General features: G+C 37.2%; 1 protein-coding gene across 3 annotated transcripts in view; it reads left to right on the top strand.

Moving 5' to 3' along the window:
• Ect2 (epithelial cell transforming 2) overlaps positions 1-12,566 on the top strand; it is a 64,871-nt gene extending 52,305 nt beyond the window's left edge. For all 3 annotated transcript variants that reach the window (XM_052731677.1, XM_052731678.1, XM_052731676.1), the window contains 3 exons: positions 5,034-5,141; positions 7,688-7,831; positions 11,303-12,566. In XM_052731677.1, the coding sequence (XP_052587637.1) occupies positions 5,034-5,141; positions 7,688-7,831; positions 11,303-11,392 (342 nt within the window). In that variant the 3' untranslated portion in view covers positions 11,393-12,566. The remainder of the gene's footprint in view (positions 1-5,033; positions 5,142-7,687; positions 7,832-11,302) is intronic.
• The last annotated feature ends 463 nt before the right edge of the window (positions 12,567-13,029 follow it).

Raw genomic sequence — 13,029 nt, 5'->3', positions numbered from 1 at the left:
AGTCTGAAGGTGATTTTTTTGTGCCCGTGGGAGCTTGAAGAGTAACTAGCCAGGGAGGTGAGCGTAAGGAAGGCAAGGCACGGCAAAAGGATCTATGACTCACATGTCAGTGAGAATGATGCTTTTATTGGTTTAAGATACCAGAAATACGAGATAATTCGTGTGTGTGGACTGTCATTCATAAGTAAACTTGTAAACCACAGCAGCTCCCTTTCATCTGCAGTTGATACCATGTTCCTTAGTGGGAAGGCCAGTTCCTGCTTTCCAATCTTAGAGTCAGTACTTCTGTCTCTGTAATTGAAAAACTGCCCATCCATGGCTTCTTTTACCTTTGACATTCTTTGACTAACCTCTCAATGTTTTCAGAATTACGTTAGAAAGTACGAGGTTGAACTATGTTTTAAATTTATTTTACATTTAATTTAAGAAAGAGAAAAAGATTGGAAAATAAAGAGTATTTTTGGAAGAATCATAATTACTCCTGAGAAGTCACAAGCCTAGAACTACTCCGATGCATTTCTCCTGTGGCTCATTGCCCGTCTTTTCACTGTTTCTTCCCGCTTAGGGAACTGGGGCAGTGCTTCTGCCAACAGCTTTGTCGTTACTTTGCCCTCTAATGGAAGACCTGGGTATTTCCCGTTAGCTGTGAAAGACCCCGTGTTTGTCTTCTCCCCAAATCAGAAGGGATTTATTTGTTCTTTCAGAAAATAACCATGAAACTACTTTTCCCTTCTTAGTTCTTAGGGAGTTATTATTTGCTCAGCAATAGTTAACGCAATAGGAAAATGGACCCTAGAGTCTTAAGTTATAGAAGCCTTCATTGTAAAAACGTTTGACAAAAACTGAGCCAAGGTGGAGTTTAGCTTCGTAATCTAAATTGATACTTTTTTCATGAACATTTTATTGAAGAAATAAATTTTAGTTACAATATGTACTTATTGATGCTATACTTTTTACTCTTAAGTTGAAAAATAGTATTTGCACATTGGAGTAAAAACAAATCAACTAAAATAGGTACACTATACTAATACTTGTCTCATTTCCCTGTTCCAGTAGTCTCTCTCTTTATGGGTGTAGTTTTGTTATGCTCTTGTCTTTCCAGAAGTGGATGAACAGATGTAAAGATTTCTTTGAAAATGTACATTTATTAGAGTCACGAAGGCAATTTTGTCTATAATTTCACAAATCAGTACTTAGGCTGCTTCCTAGTATTTTCTCTTTCTAATTTTCTTTTCTTTTTTTTTTTTTTTTTTTTTTTTTTTTTTGTAAATAGGTGAATCTTTGATGCATACATTAAGGTTTTAGCCAGCCATTTTACATAGTCAAGTAATTTTCCAGGGCACAACATTGCAATTTTCAGCTTTCTGTTTTTAAAACAGTGTCACAAGTTGGACACGTCAAATGAACATTGACAGATTACTTGTAGTTAAAAAGTAAAACATACTTAACAGAAAGTATGTTTATCTCTTTGAACTTTCCAAAGAACAGTAGGCTCTTTCAGTATGTATTTGTTGATGGATATAGGAGTCATCCCTGGCCTCTGTTTAGCCAACAGCAGACTGCACGTTGTGATGGTCCGTCCTGTGAGATTCTTTTGTAGAGTAGCAATGTAGTTTATGTGGTCTGTGGATGTATGTTATGTTGTTTGCACAGTGTGCAAGTGCATTCCCATGGAGAAGCAGCACATCACTAAACTGTGCACTCAATTTGTGGTGCTGTGTGTAAAGCAAGGCAGCAATCAGAACCTACAGAGTATAGAAAAATGACCTCTTCCAATAAAATTCGTAATGAAGTATTTAGGAATAGTCTTTTAAGAAATGGGGAAATTATTTTAAGAAGTTTATGTTTGACTAGGATTATAATTCAATGGTAGAGTGTTCGCCTTACATTTCTAAGATCTGCTTTCACTATTCAGCACAAAAACAATGAAACAGAAATCTGCAGTATTGAGAGCCCTTGGTAAGATATTCCTGAGTGATAACATTAATACACAGGTGTTGATTCATCTTTAATTAGTTTACAGATTTCTTCTGTTTCTAAAATCCTTTGGAGAACTTTTGGAATTTGATGGAATGATCCCTAGGATGATTTTTAAAGAAGAAACTGATAACCTAGAAAATAGTAGCTCTGCTACCATATGAGATACTAAATTATACTTAAGCTTTAAAAATGACATTTGTTTATTTGGGAGAGTGGGATGTGTATGCCGCTGTGCTCTTGTGAAGGAAGCTTGGTGGATAGCTTGTGGTGGGGGAGTCGGCTCTCTCTTTTCACCACAGTGCTCTTGGGGGATTGAATTACAATATTAGACTTGCTGACAAATGCCTTTACCCACTGATTTAATCATGCTGGTCCTGGCTTGTACTTCTAAAAAAAAGGTTATAGTGATCAGAATACTATCGCACTGTTTTAAAAGTTTAAATATGAACCTATAGGAAGAGTAAATAAAAAAATATTTTCCACAGATGGCTGTTTTGCCTGTATGTTTGTATGTCTGTGCAGCACATGCTTGAAGTGCACACGGAGACCAGAGAGGGCATTGGCTCCCCAGGAACTGTAGTTACACATGGCTGTGAGATGCCAGCTGGTTCTTAGGAATTGTACTTGGGTCCTTTGGAAAAGCAGCAAGTACTCTGAATTGCTGGGCCATTTCTTCAGCCCAGAGCAGATGTTTTTGAAATAAGACTATCATGCTGGTGTAGACCCTTAACTATAGTTATGGTTTATAACTTTCATAGTTATGGCACAATGAAACTTAGTTAAGTATTTAGAAATTAGATGTATATCCTACTCCTTTCCACATCAATTATAAATATGAGTTAAGTGTAAAAAAGTGAGAAATGTGGCATCCATTACCTCTTTTAAATGGGAAATACCCATTAAGCAGAAGGGATATAAGAAAAAGAAGTTAGAGAGTTTGAGAAATGAACTGTATGTATGTAAAATAAAAATTGGAAATACAAAAACAAGATAAGTAATAAAGATAACTTTGTATCACTTTTCATTGTATCTTCCTTAAAAATATAGACATCTATAGGTACTGTTATCTACTGGGGACTGGATTAGGCCTGTCATTTAGCAGATACATCATATGGGAAAAGTGGGTCTGGAGCAGGCAGAGTGACTTTCGTTTTCTTGTTTTTACTTTTGAAATTATGTGTATGTGAGTGCACCCATCCATGGATGACGGAAGAGCTCACTGAATCTTTGGGAGCTCTAGTTGCAGGGAGAGCCTAACATGGTGCTGAGGACTGCACTCTGGTCTTCTGCTAGAATAGTGTATGGCTTAACAGCTGAGCTCTTATCTCCAGCCCCAAATGTGATTGCTTTAGTGAAGAAACTAAAACAGCTTTCGTAAACTAAGGCCATTTGGCTGCTAATGGTGGAGAGTAAAGCAGGCATTTATATTTTGCCTTTAGTTTCATTTTGAATAGCCATTTGTAATTGTAGGATGTGCTGTTTAATAATTTGTGTTTGTAGCTTGGTGTTTCTGTCCGTTCTCCTGAGCACTACCAGGCATTCCCTTTGTAAGTGCTGTCAACTAGACATAATCGGTATTTTCCCCACTTTGTATATGAGAAAACTTTCAGAAAAATATCTTTCACAAGATGGTATTCAATTCTCTGTAGTAGTTGTAGACTGATGGTGCTAAAAGGTGGCTTCTCAGTGCTTGAAGAATGAGGTCATTTGCCTTTTCTTAGTCTCGATTTATGAATTTAAAGTGAAAATCATTCAGGGCTGGAGAGATGGCTCAGAGGTTAAGAGCACTGGCTGTTCTTCCAAAGGTCCTGAGTTCAATTCCCAGCACCCACATGGTGGCTCACAACCATCTGTAATGAGATCTGGCGCCCTCTTCTGTATACATAATAAATAAATAAATAAAAGTGAAAATCATTCATAGGAATAAACTTGCCTTTGAAAGTGCAAACAAAATTTATAAAGTGCAAAGCAATAGTAATATTTGTAATTATGTGGAGAAGGGCTGTCTACTATACTCGAGGCAGTGAGACCTGGGAGAGTGGAGCACATGAGTGAGGCAGGCTAGAGTCTCACACTAGCCAGCTTTACTCAGAGCAGCAGTTTATACTCTGAGGGTTAGGAAGAGTCCATGAGTAAACTCTACAGTCATGTGGCAGAAACGTTTTCCCATAGAGGCAGAGACACAAACAAACACCCAGTTGTAATGAGTAATTTGAAATAAACTCACTCCATCCACCACACCTGGGAGGAGCATGAAAGCACATTCCAAGAACAATTCTGTGTTTTGAAGAAACTGAGGTCACGAGACTCTTGTTTTCTTAAGAATGTTTTCATAATCACTCAGAATTCTCACAGGACCATTCTTGGACCATGTTCTGACAAGGGGTTTTCTGGTTTTAAAGTTAATTTTGGTCTGTGGTTCTTAGCTTACTCTAGGAGGGCTCCTGCCCTTTGGGAATGTGCTCTATAATCTTGGAACCTTGTTTTAGAACAGAGCACTTTGCTCATTATACAGAATATTTGCACAGTTTCAAGAGTGTTAAACACACTGATTCCTGATTCCTTGCTGCTATTACTGTGGGACTGGGATGACAGGCCAGAGCCTCTGACTGAGGAGGAAAGTCAAGGGTGAGAGTCTCTTAGGGAAGTGTATGTGTCGTTGGCTTTGTGGCAAACTATATCTAAGCATTAACTCTCTTAAATTTATAACATTAGTTTTAGGTTGTTTAGTAAGCTTTTATATGATACATAGCCTATTGATTTGAGTTATGTGGTCCACAGTAAACTATTCCTTTAATCAATTATTTTCCATTATCCTCAAGTTAGTATATTTCAGGGTAGAAATTATGTTAAGCATATTACAGTTTTGGGGGTAGTGGGATGGGTTTGCACCATTGATCAGATCCAGGACCCGCTACCACTGAGCCACATCCCAGTCCACGTCACAAGTCTTAAGTAACTTCAGTTATAAATGTTACCATATATATGTAAGTGCTTAGTTGTTTGATTTTAGAAACAGTTGGTTTTTGAACTTTAAATTATTTTTTCAACAGGAGAATCTTATGTACGTGGCTGATCCAGAATCTTTTGAAGTAACTACAAAAGATATGGATAGTACATTGAGTCGAGCATCTAGAGCAATAAAAAAGACTTCAAAAAAGGTGAGTTTGGGTGAAATTCTGGACATATCTCTAAAATGTGTTTTTTACATTAAGTTAAACTAATACTTCAACACCAATAAAAGAATAGTCTAGAGCTGTTGTAAGGACTTGAATTGTATATCTAGAACCCAAAGGGGCTGGGCCTTGAGACATTTATAATCCTACTTCTGGGGAGGCAGAGTCAGGAGGTATTCCGGGAGTTTGATGGTCAGCTAGTATAGCTTACTTGATGAGTTCTATGCCAGTAGAGATCCCATCTTAAAGTAAAAGTTAGAAAGTACCTGATTACATATCAGTGATTGCCCTGTAGCAAGCTTTCTTTTGGGCCACCAACCAGCTCTCAAATAAAGACACAGAGACTTATTATCAATTATGAATGTTTATTATCAATTATGAATGCTCAGCCTTAGCTTATGCTTGTCTCACTAGCCTTATAACTTAATTTAACCTGTTTCTCTTCATCTATGTTTTGCCTCAGGGCTTTTTACTTTTCTTTCATTCTGTATGTCCGTGTCTGTCTGTCTGGTGGCTGCCTGGCTGGTCCTGGGAGTCTCCCTCTTTTTCTCCCTCATTCTCTCCTCCCTTCTCTCTTTTCTCTCGAGCCTAGATTCCTCCTCCTACATTTTCTCTCTGCCCGCCAGCCCTGCGTACCCCTCTCCTGCCTAACTGTTGACAGTTCAGCTTTTTATTAGACCAATCAGGTGCCTTAGGCAGGCAAAGTAAAACAGCAACACATCTTTACATAACTAAGCAAATGCAGCATAAACAAAAGTAACACACCTTTACACAGTTAAAGTAATATTCCACAACATAAACAAATGTAACACATCTTTGCCCAGTTAAAATAATATTCCACAACATTGCCCTGTGACCTGCTTGTGTGCACATGCAGGCACACTCTCTCAAAAGTCTACAACAAAACTGTTCTACAATACTTGGAAATGACTCACAGTTTTGGTTTTCTAAAGTTCAGTGGCATCTTTGTCATAGTACTTACAACTTGCTGTTGGCATTCTTGTCTTAATGACTATTGTATGAATCAGACTTGTGTTGAAATGTACTGTTGGTGTTTTACATAGAAATCCGTGTTCATTCATCTTAAATAATGCCAGAGAGAGTTTTCAGCAAGAGCATATGACTGAGTCAGGAAACAGGATCTATCCGTGTTTTCATCTTATGTTGATAATGGGGCTTTTAAAAAGTAGAAGTTAGCTGGGTGTGCTTGTGCCTGCCTTTGATGGCAATACTTGGGAGGAAGAGGCAGATGGGTTTCTGAGTTCCAGGACTACCTGGCTTATGAAGAGAGACTCTGCCTCCAAGATAGATAGATAGATAGATAGATAGATAGATAGATAGATAGATAGATAGATAGATAGATAGATAGATAGATAGATAGATAGATAGACTCTGCCTCCAAGATAGATAGATAGATAGATAGATAGATAGATAGATAGATAGACAGATAGATAGATAGATAGATGATAGAGAGATAGAGAGATAGATAGAGAGATAAAGTAAATAAATAAATAAGTAAATAAAAGTAGGGTTTCAGAGAGCCAATGGACATCTGCAACCTGTCTTAGGGTTTCTATTGCTGTGAAGGGACACCATGACCACAGCAACTCTTACAAAGGAAAACATTTAACTAGGGCTAGCTTACAGTTTCAGAGGTTCAGTCCATTGTCGTCATGGTGGGATAGCATGGCAGCATGCAGCAGACATGGTATTGGAGAAAGAGCTGAGAGTTCTACATCTTGATCCACAAGCAACAGGAAGTGAACCGTGTCTCATACTGGTCATAGCTTGAGCATCTGAGATTCCAAAGCCTGCCCCTACAGTGAAACACTTCCTCCAACAAGGCCACATGTCCTAATAATGCCACTCTGTATAGGCCAGGCAGTCAAACACATGAGTCTCTGGGGGCCATTTGTATTCAAACTACCACATAGCCTTATGGTTTGCTGCTTTATTTACAAGGTTTGTTTTGTCTCCCTTTGAAGGGGAGGCTCTGTGCTATCTTTGTATATGCTTTCACTTAACACTGTAACATATAGTAGGTAAACTAGTTAGATCATGATTCAGAGGAACTCCTTCCCTAGCAGCAAAGAAATTGGGTCCAAGTGGCTTTGGAATGCACAACTACACTGTGACAGCATAAGAGAAAAATCATGGGTTTTATTTAGCTAAGGATGTAGCTTAGTGATGAGTGGTTTTTTTTTTGTTTTTTTTTTTTTTAAGCACATAGAAATCCTGGGTCCAATCCCAGCACTACAAAAAGAAAAGAAACAGAGAACAAACAGCACAGCAAAACCCTAAATTTCTTGTGTCTCAGGCTAGCCTTTTCCTTCCACTTCTCCCTTCCATTGGACTTGAGTGCTCCAAGCGCAAGAGGGAATAGGCTTCATTTTCTCAGGGCCTATGCCAAAGAGAATTCTACCACGTCTATTTGTGGAAATGATATATTTGGCTTCCTTTGTGTCGAGGTATTTTTATGGACCATCTTAAGTTTGTCTAGCTAACTAATACTAACTCTTTTTAAACTTCAGGTTACAAGAGCATTCTCTTTTTCCAAAACTCCCAAGAGAGCCCTGCGGATGGCTCTTTCATCATCCCACAGCTCAGAGGGAAGGAGTCCTCCCAGCAGTGGCAAACTGGCTGTGAGCCGTCTGTCTAGCACGTCATCCTTAGCAGTAAGTATTGGTTCAGTAAGCTAAAGGACTAACTCAGATGTGGAGAGGTGCAGAAAAGGTCCTTTCTTTTTTTCTTTCCTCCAGCAGGGTCTATTGTAACCTTAGTTATTATGGAACTTCTGTGTAGACCAGGCTGTCCTCAAACTCAGAGATCCACCTGCTTCTGTGTGCACCCCCCCCCACCCCCCCACGTACTGGGCATGTGCCAGTACACCCAGCTAAGAGCCTCTTTTAGTGAGTTAGGTGCATACCTACTATGTAGTTTACTGGATGTGAGATTTGACTGGCATCGAGACATTGTAATTTTCATAAGAAAAGAAGCATGCTTTGGTCTGGCTTTATCGCTTTCTTAATATAAATGTTTTGTTTCTATTTGATAAGTTCCAGTAACACTGAACTAAGGTTTATTTCTTTTTCAATTGGCTTGATGAATAGAATGTCATCTCTACAACTAAACTTTAGAGGGGTCTATGGAATTTAAAATCAGTGCAAATACTTAAGTGTTCCTAAGCAATCTGCATTCACAGTGTTAGAATGACTAGACATTTGTAACAATGTCACATCACCAAAGGATATGTGTTCTCATTAAATTATTACTAACCCACGCTCTGAGGTTAAGGAAATCACATGGCTGTCAGTTCTTAGCTATATATCACTTAGCAAGCTTCTGAGTTTTTATGAACAAGAGGTCAGTAATCCTTACATCAGAGAACTGAATTATATATAAAATCACACCCGTAAGTCATGTGTGCTGCATCTTCAGGGATCAGTTTGGGTAATAGTTAAGCATGTGAACTTTGAAACCCAAGTTTTCAAAACCTTGTTTTGCTGTTTACTAGTGTATAATTTTGGCAAGTTTTATTAATGATCTGTCTTACTTTTACTGTAAAACAAATCCAAAGTAATGGTGAGGGTGAAATTAATGTATATTAAATGCTTCGAATCTGGCACACTGGGTGCTCTAGTATTAATGAGTGGGTAGTTTTGTGTCATATAAAACTAATGCAGATAAGGAACATAATAGTGAAGTTATTTTTAAAAACTAGTTAAAGTCTTTAATACTTCACAGAGTTATAGCCAAGAAAATGAGGGTATTTACAAGTACATGCAAAGTAGGCTGGAGTTGTAGCTCATTTGGTGAGTGTTTGTCTCACATGCACCAGGCTGTGGGTTGTCCTCGGCACCATGCTAACCAGGCACACACCTGGAATCCCAGCATGCAGTGGAGTGCAAGTAGGACCAGAAGTTCAAGGTCAGCCTTGGCTGTTTAGCTCTGTAACAAGTTTGAAGTCAGCTTGCCCTATATGAGACCCTGTTTTTTTCTATTAAGAAATAGAAAAAAAATTTTGTAAAAAAATCTAGGTGTGCAAAGTTACAAACACAATGCAGATAAGCATTTGTTTGTTAGATTATGACTTTTCTTAAGGCCAAAGTTTTATTTGTTTTTTCATTGTAACCAATGTAAACATGGTTGCCTTTAAATCCTGGTAAGTGGGTTTTATTATTTTTCTTAGAAGAATTGTAGAAAATGTATGTTATTTGTAGTAATATTTTTATATAGACAATATACATAAGAAGTATCTAAAATACCTTTAAGAATTCCGTGCTCTCTCCTCAGGTGCTGTTTCTAGTCTAACAGATTACCAGTTGTGTTCCCAAGCAGTGTAATTGGATTAAGCACGTTCATGGTCAGCACTCAGATCCCACTGTTGGGCACACTCGGTATTCCCATTTTTCTTCTGTGCAGCACTCTGCCTCCTGTTCCAGTTCTTCACAATTACTAGAAGGAAATAACTGATGTTTTCTTTCAACTTTTTCAAATTTCAGCAAATGTTCTTCCCAAGTCACCTTTGACATTTGTGAAGAATTAGGAACTATGCCAAGCAGTGATGGAAACAAGCCTTGTGAAGTTTTATGTGAGCTTTTTGGCTCTTTGAAATTTATATTTGTAGAAAAAGAAAGAAAACATTCTCCATTGAATCACTTTATGTGGGATGTGACTTTTGAATTCACAACTTCATTATTGCTTTGAATCTATAGTAAATTAGATTAAATAGTTTTTGCATATTGCCAAATAAAAATGTTTTTTACAACAGAATTTATTAAGTTCATAATAAGCAGGTTCCATTAAAATTTTTCTTTAGGAAGCAATCATCTAAAGGAGCATGTTATAATATGTAGATTCTTAAATTTATGGCTTTTATATAGTAAATCATAAAAGTTCTACCAGAGGAAGTCACAGAGTTTGGCTGTTGAAGTCATTAGGTTTCATCACTTGAGTGGTAGTACCTTATTAATTTTGCTTTTAAAACTATTTATTTTACTCCTTTTTGGATGAAAACGTAGAGCCAGTTATCTTATAGGCTCTGAGTTTAGATATAGTCATTCATCTGCATTTTAAAAAAAGTAGACTTTTAGTTTATTTTGATTATAGTCACTTGGGTTTTATAACCTTCTGCATGTTTTTCTTGTTATAGTTTAAGATTCTGATGATGATTAACTTTGACATTTGGAAGAATAAGTTTATATTCCTCAGAAATTTGATAATTACTGTTACTCAGAAGTGCTGCTGTCCTGTTCAGTTTCATGTGGAGTGAAATATACACATGAACATACACACATAAACACATAGGAGTTGTGCATATAACATAGAAACTTGATGACTTACTGTTAGGTTAGTTCCATGATGTGATTTTTAGCCTTCCTAATTTTGCTGTAAGAAAAGGGGTCTGGAGAGAGAGGCCTCAGCAGTTAAGAACATTTCATGCTCTTTCATAGTACCCAAGTTTGATCCCCAGAACCCACGTCAGGTAGTTCTCTCTCTCTCTCTCTCTCTCTCTCTCTCCCTCTCCCTCTCCCTCTCCCTCTCCCTCTCCCTCCCTCCCTCTCTCTCTCTCTCTCTCTCTCTCTCTCTCTCTCTCTCTCTCTCTCTCTCTCTCTCTCACACACACACACACACACACACACACACACACACACACACACACACACACTAAGAATTAAGAAAGAACCAGTTAGAAGGCTCAGCAGGCAAAGTGTTTCCTGCCGAACCTGAGGACCCACGTTTAGTCTCTGGAAGGAGAGACTCAGCTCCTAGAAGTTGTCCCTCTGTTCAGCATACAAGTTCCTCAAGTGTTTATCTTTTAACTGACTTACAAAGTCTCACTTATAACCTGTAGCCCTGAGGCACGAGTGCCTCACGGAGGAAAGATACCAATGCGATTAATTACTAAGCCAGCGTCTTCTGGGTAAATTAGTCAGTCATCTAGCTTTTGTTTCAGAATGCTAGTTTTAATTGTGTTTTATTCCTACTCCATTCCTCTGATCTTAAGTTTTATATTTAAAGAGTTTGGAACTGTGTCTTGGTTGTCGTGGTAATTAGTAGAAGTTGAGATTGGTAGGCATGGCACTGAGCTCTGCTACAAGTTTTGAGGAGACAAAATTGAAGTATGTTTGTCTTATCTTTCACAGGGCATTCCATCTCCCTCCCTTGTCAGCTTGCCTTCTTTCTTTGAACGAAGAAGTCATACATTAAGTAGATCTACAACTCACTTGATATGAAACTTAATCCACGGGACTTCATCCTTCCAAAAGATGCTGACATAAATGGTACTTCTAATTAGCACTTGGTGAAAGTCATAAAGAAGATAAGTAACACTAACCAATGCCGTTTTGTGTTCTTGAAAACCTACGTTTACTTCTTAGATTTTTCAAGATAATTCATGTAAAAAAAAATATTGATTTTTGATGTAATTTATCTCTGTTTGACGCTCACATCTGAAGACCAGTAACTTAAGTTATTCATGATAATTAGTAGCTTTGTAACCTGATACAGTAAACTTATTGGTGGGTGTAAATACTATTGTCTATTTGTATAGTATCTTGAATGAATTTTTGAAAGTACATATTTGTGTATCTCAATTTGTGCAGAGACTAAATGGTAATGCAATACTTACTGAATAAAAACCTCTGACTAAATTCTAGGGCCTTAATCACATGTATTGTTAGTGCTTAACTGCTCTTTTGCAGTTTATTTTCTTTTAAAATAAAAGATTTAGCACATGAATTTTAAAAGATACACCCATATTAACTGTATAATTAAGATTGTTTGAAAATATTTTTTGCAAATTGAGATAAGGACAGAAAGATTAGAAAACATTGTGTATGCTACAAAGACAGATATTAGTATGTACTTTTAATTGTTTCAGAGACTTTACTTTTATTTTTTTTGTTCTGGCTACTATCAAATCTTGCTTTAGTTTTGACTACTGTGTTGAGTTTTATTTCAAAGGAGAAGACCATGGGAAAACTGTTAAGAATTGCTTCTGTTCTCCCCACAGTCCTTCTGAAGTTGCCTTCAGTTTTGCTGATCTGTGAAATGCATAGATATTATGTGTGGTCAACTTTTTTTGTGGTCATATCATTAAAAATAAGATTGGAAATATATTGTCAAGTACTTTGTAAATCTACCATTATCTTTTAGTATAGTATTTCTTAGAGTCAGTAATACTGAATGATCAGGTTCCTGTGACCAAGTGTATTATTTCCCGCTTGTTCGGGGTGTGTAAGTCTCCTTGTGACTTAATTTTCAACCGTGTGCTTTAATAGTTGAGTTGACATGGATTTTTTTCTATGCCGTGTATGTCACTTCACAGGTTAGCATATGACACTGTTTTGCTATATTTTAAAAAGCAGTTATTAGCAAAAACTTGTAAATAAATAGCTTAAAACACTATTATCTTTTATGTGTCCTGTCTTTTCTTCAGAGAAATCTTCATAGACAAAGGTGGATGCCTCCTTAGTCTCTGGACTGTTTTGTGTTTAGCTTATTCTCATATATTTCACTGATGTTTTTGAGTATTTGTATAATAGGCTATCTATAGGATGGGGGTGTTTATTGTTTTATTGGAGATGGAGGTATTGCCCTACCCACAAAGCCTGAATTTCCAGAGAGAAGAAATAGCAGAAGTTATATGAACTTGGAAAATTATCGGGTATACTATCAAAAAATAGTAAACAAATGGTAAATTTTAACTTAAAAGCAACTCTGGGCTTTATCACTAACTGTCCACTGTAGAGCATTGGTATGTTCCCATTATCAGATAAAGCCAATTTGTATGTGCACTTAATGCATTAAGATTCTGCATCATGCAGAATTATCAGCAACTTTTTCCTCTATTGAGAAAGTAATGTATGTT

The sequence above is a fragment of the Peromyscus californicus genome, unplaced genomic scaffold (genome assembly GCF_007827085.1).
Source record: "Peromyscus californicus insignis strain IS unplaced genomic scaffold, ASM782708v3 Scaffold_9__1_contigs__length_137607984, whole genome shotgun sequence".
Lineage (NCBI taxonomy): Eukaryota > Metazoa > Chordata > Mammalia > Rodentia > Cricetidae > Peromyscus > Peromyscus californicus.
This window is presented reverse-complemented; position numbering and strand designations above follow the sequence as displayed.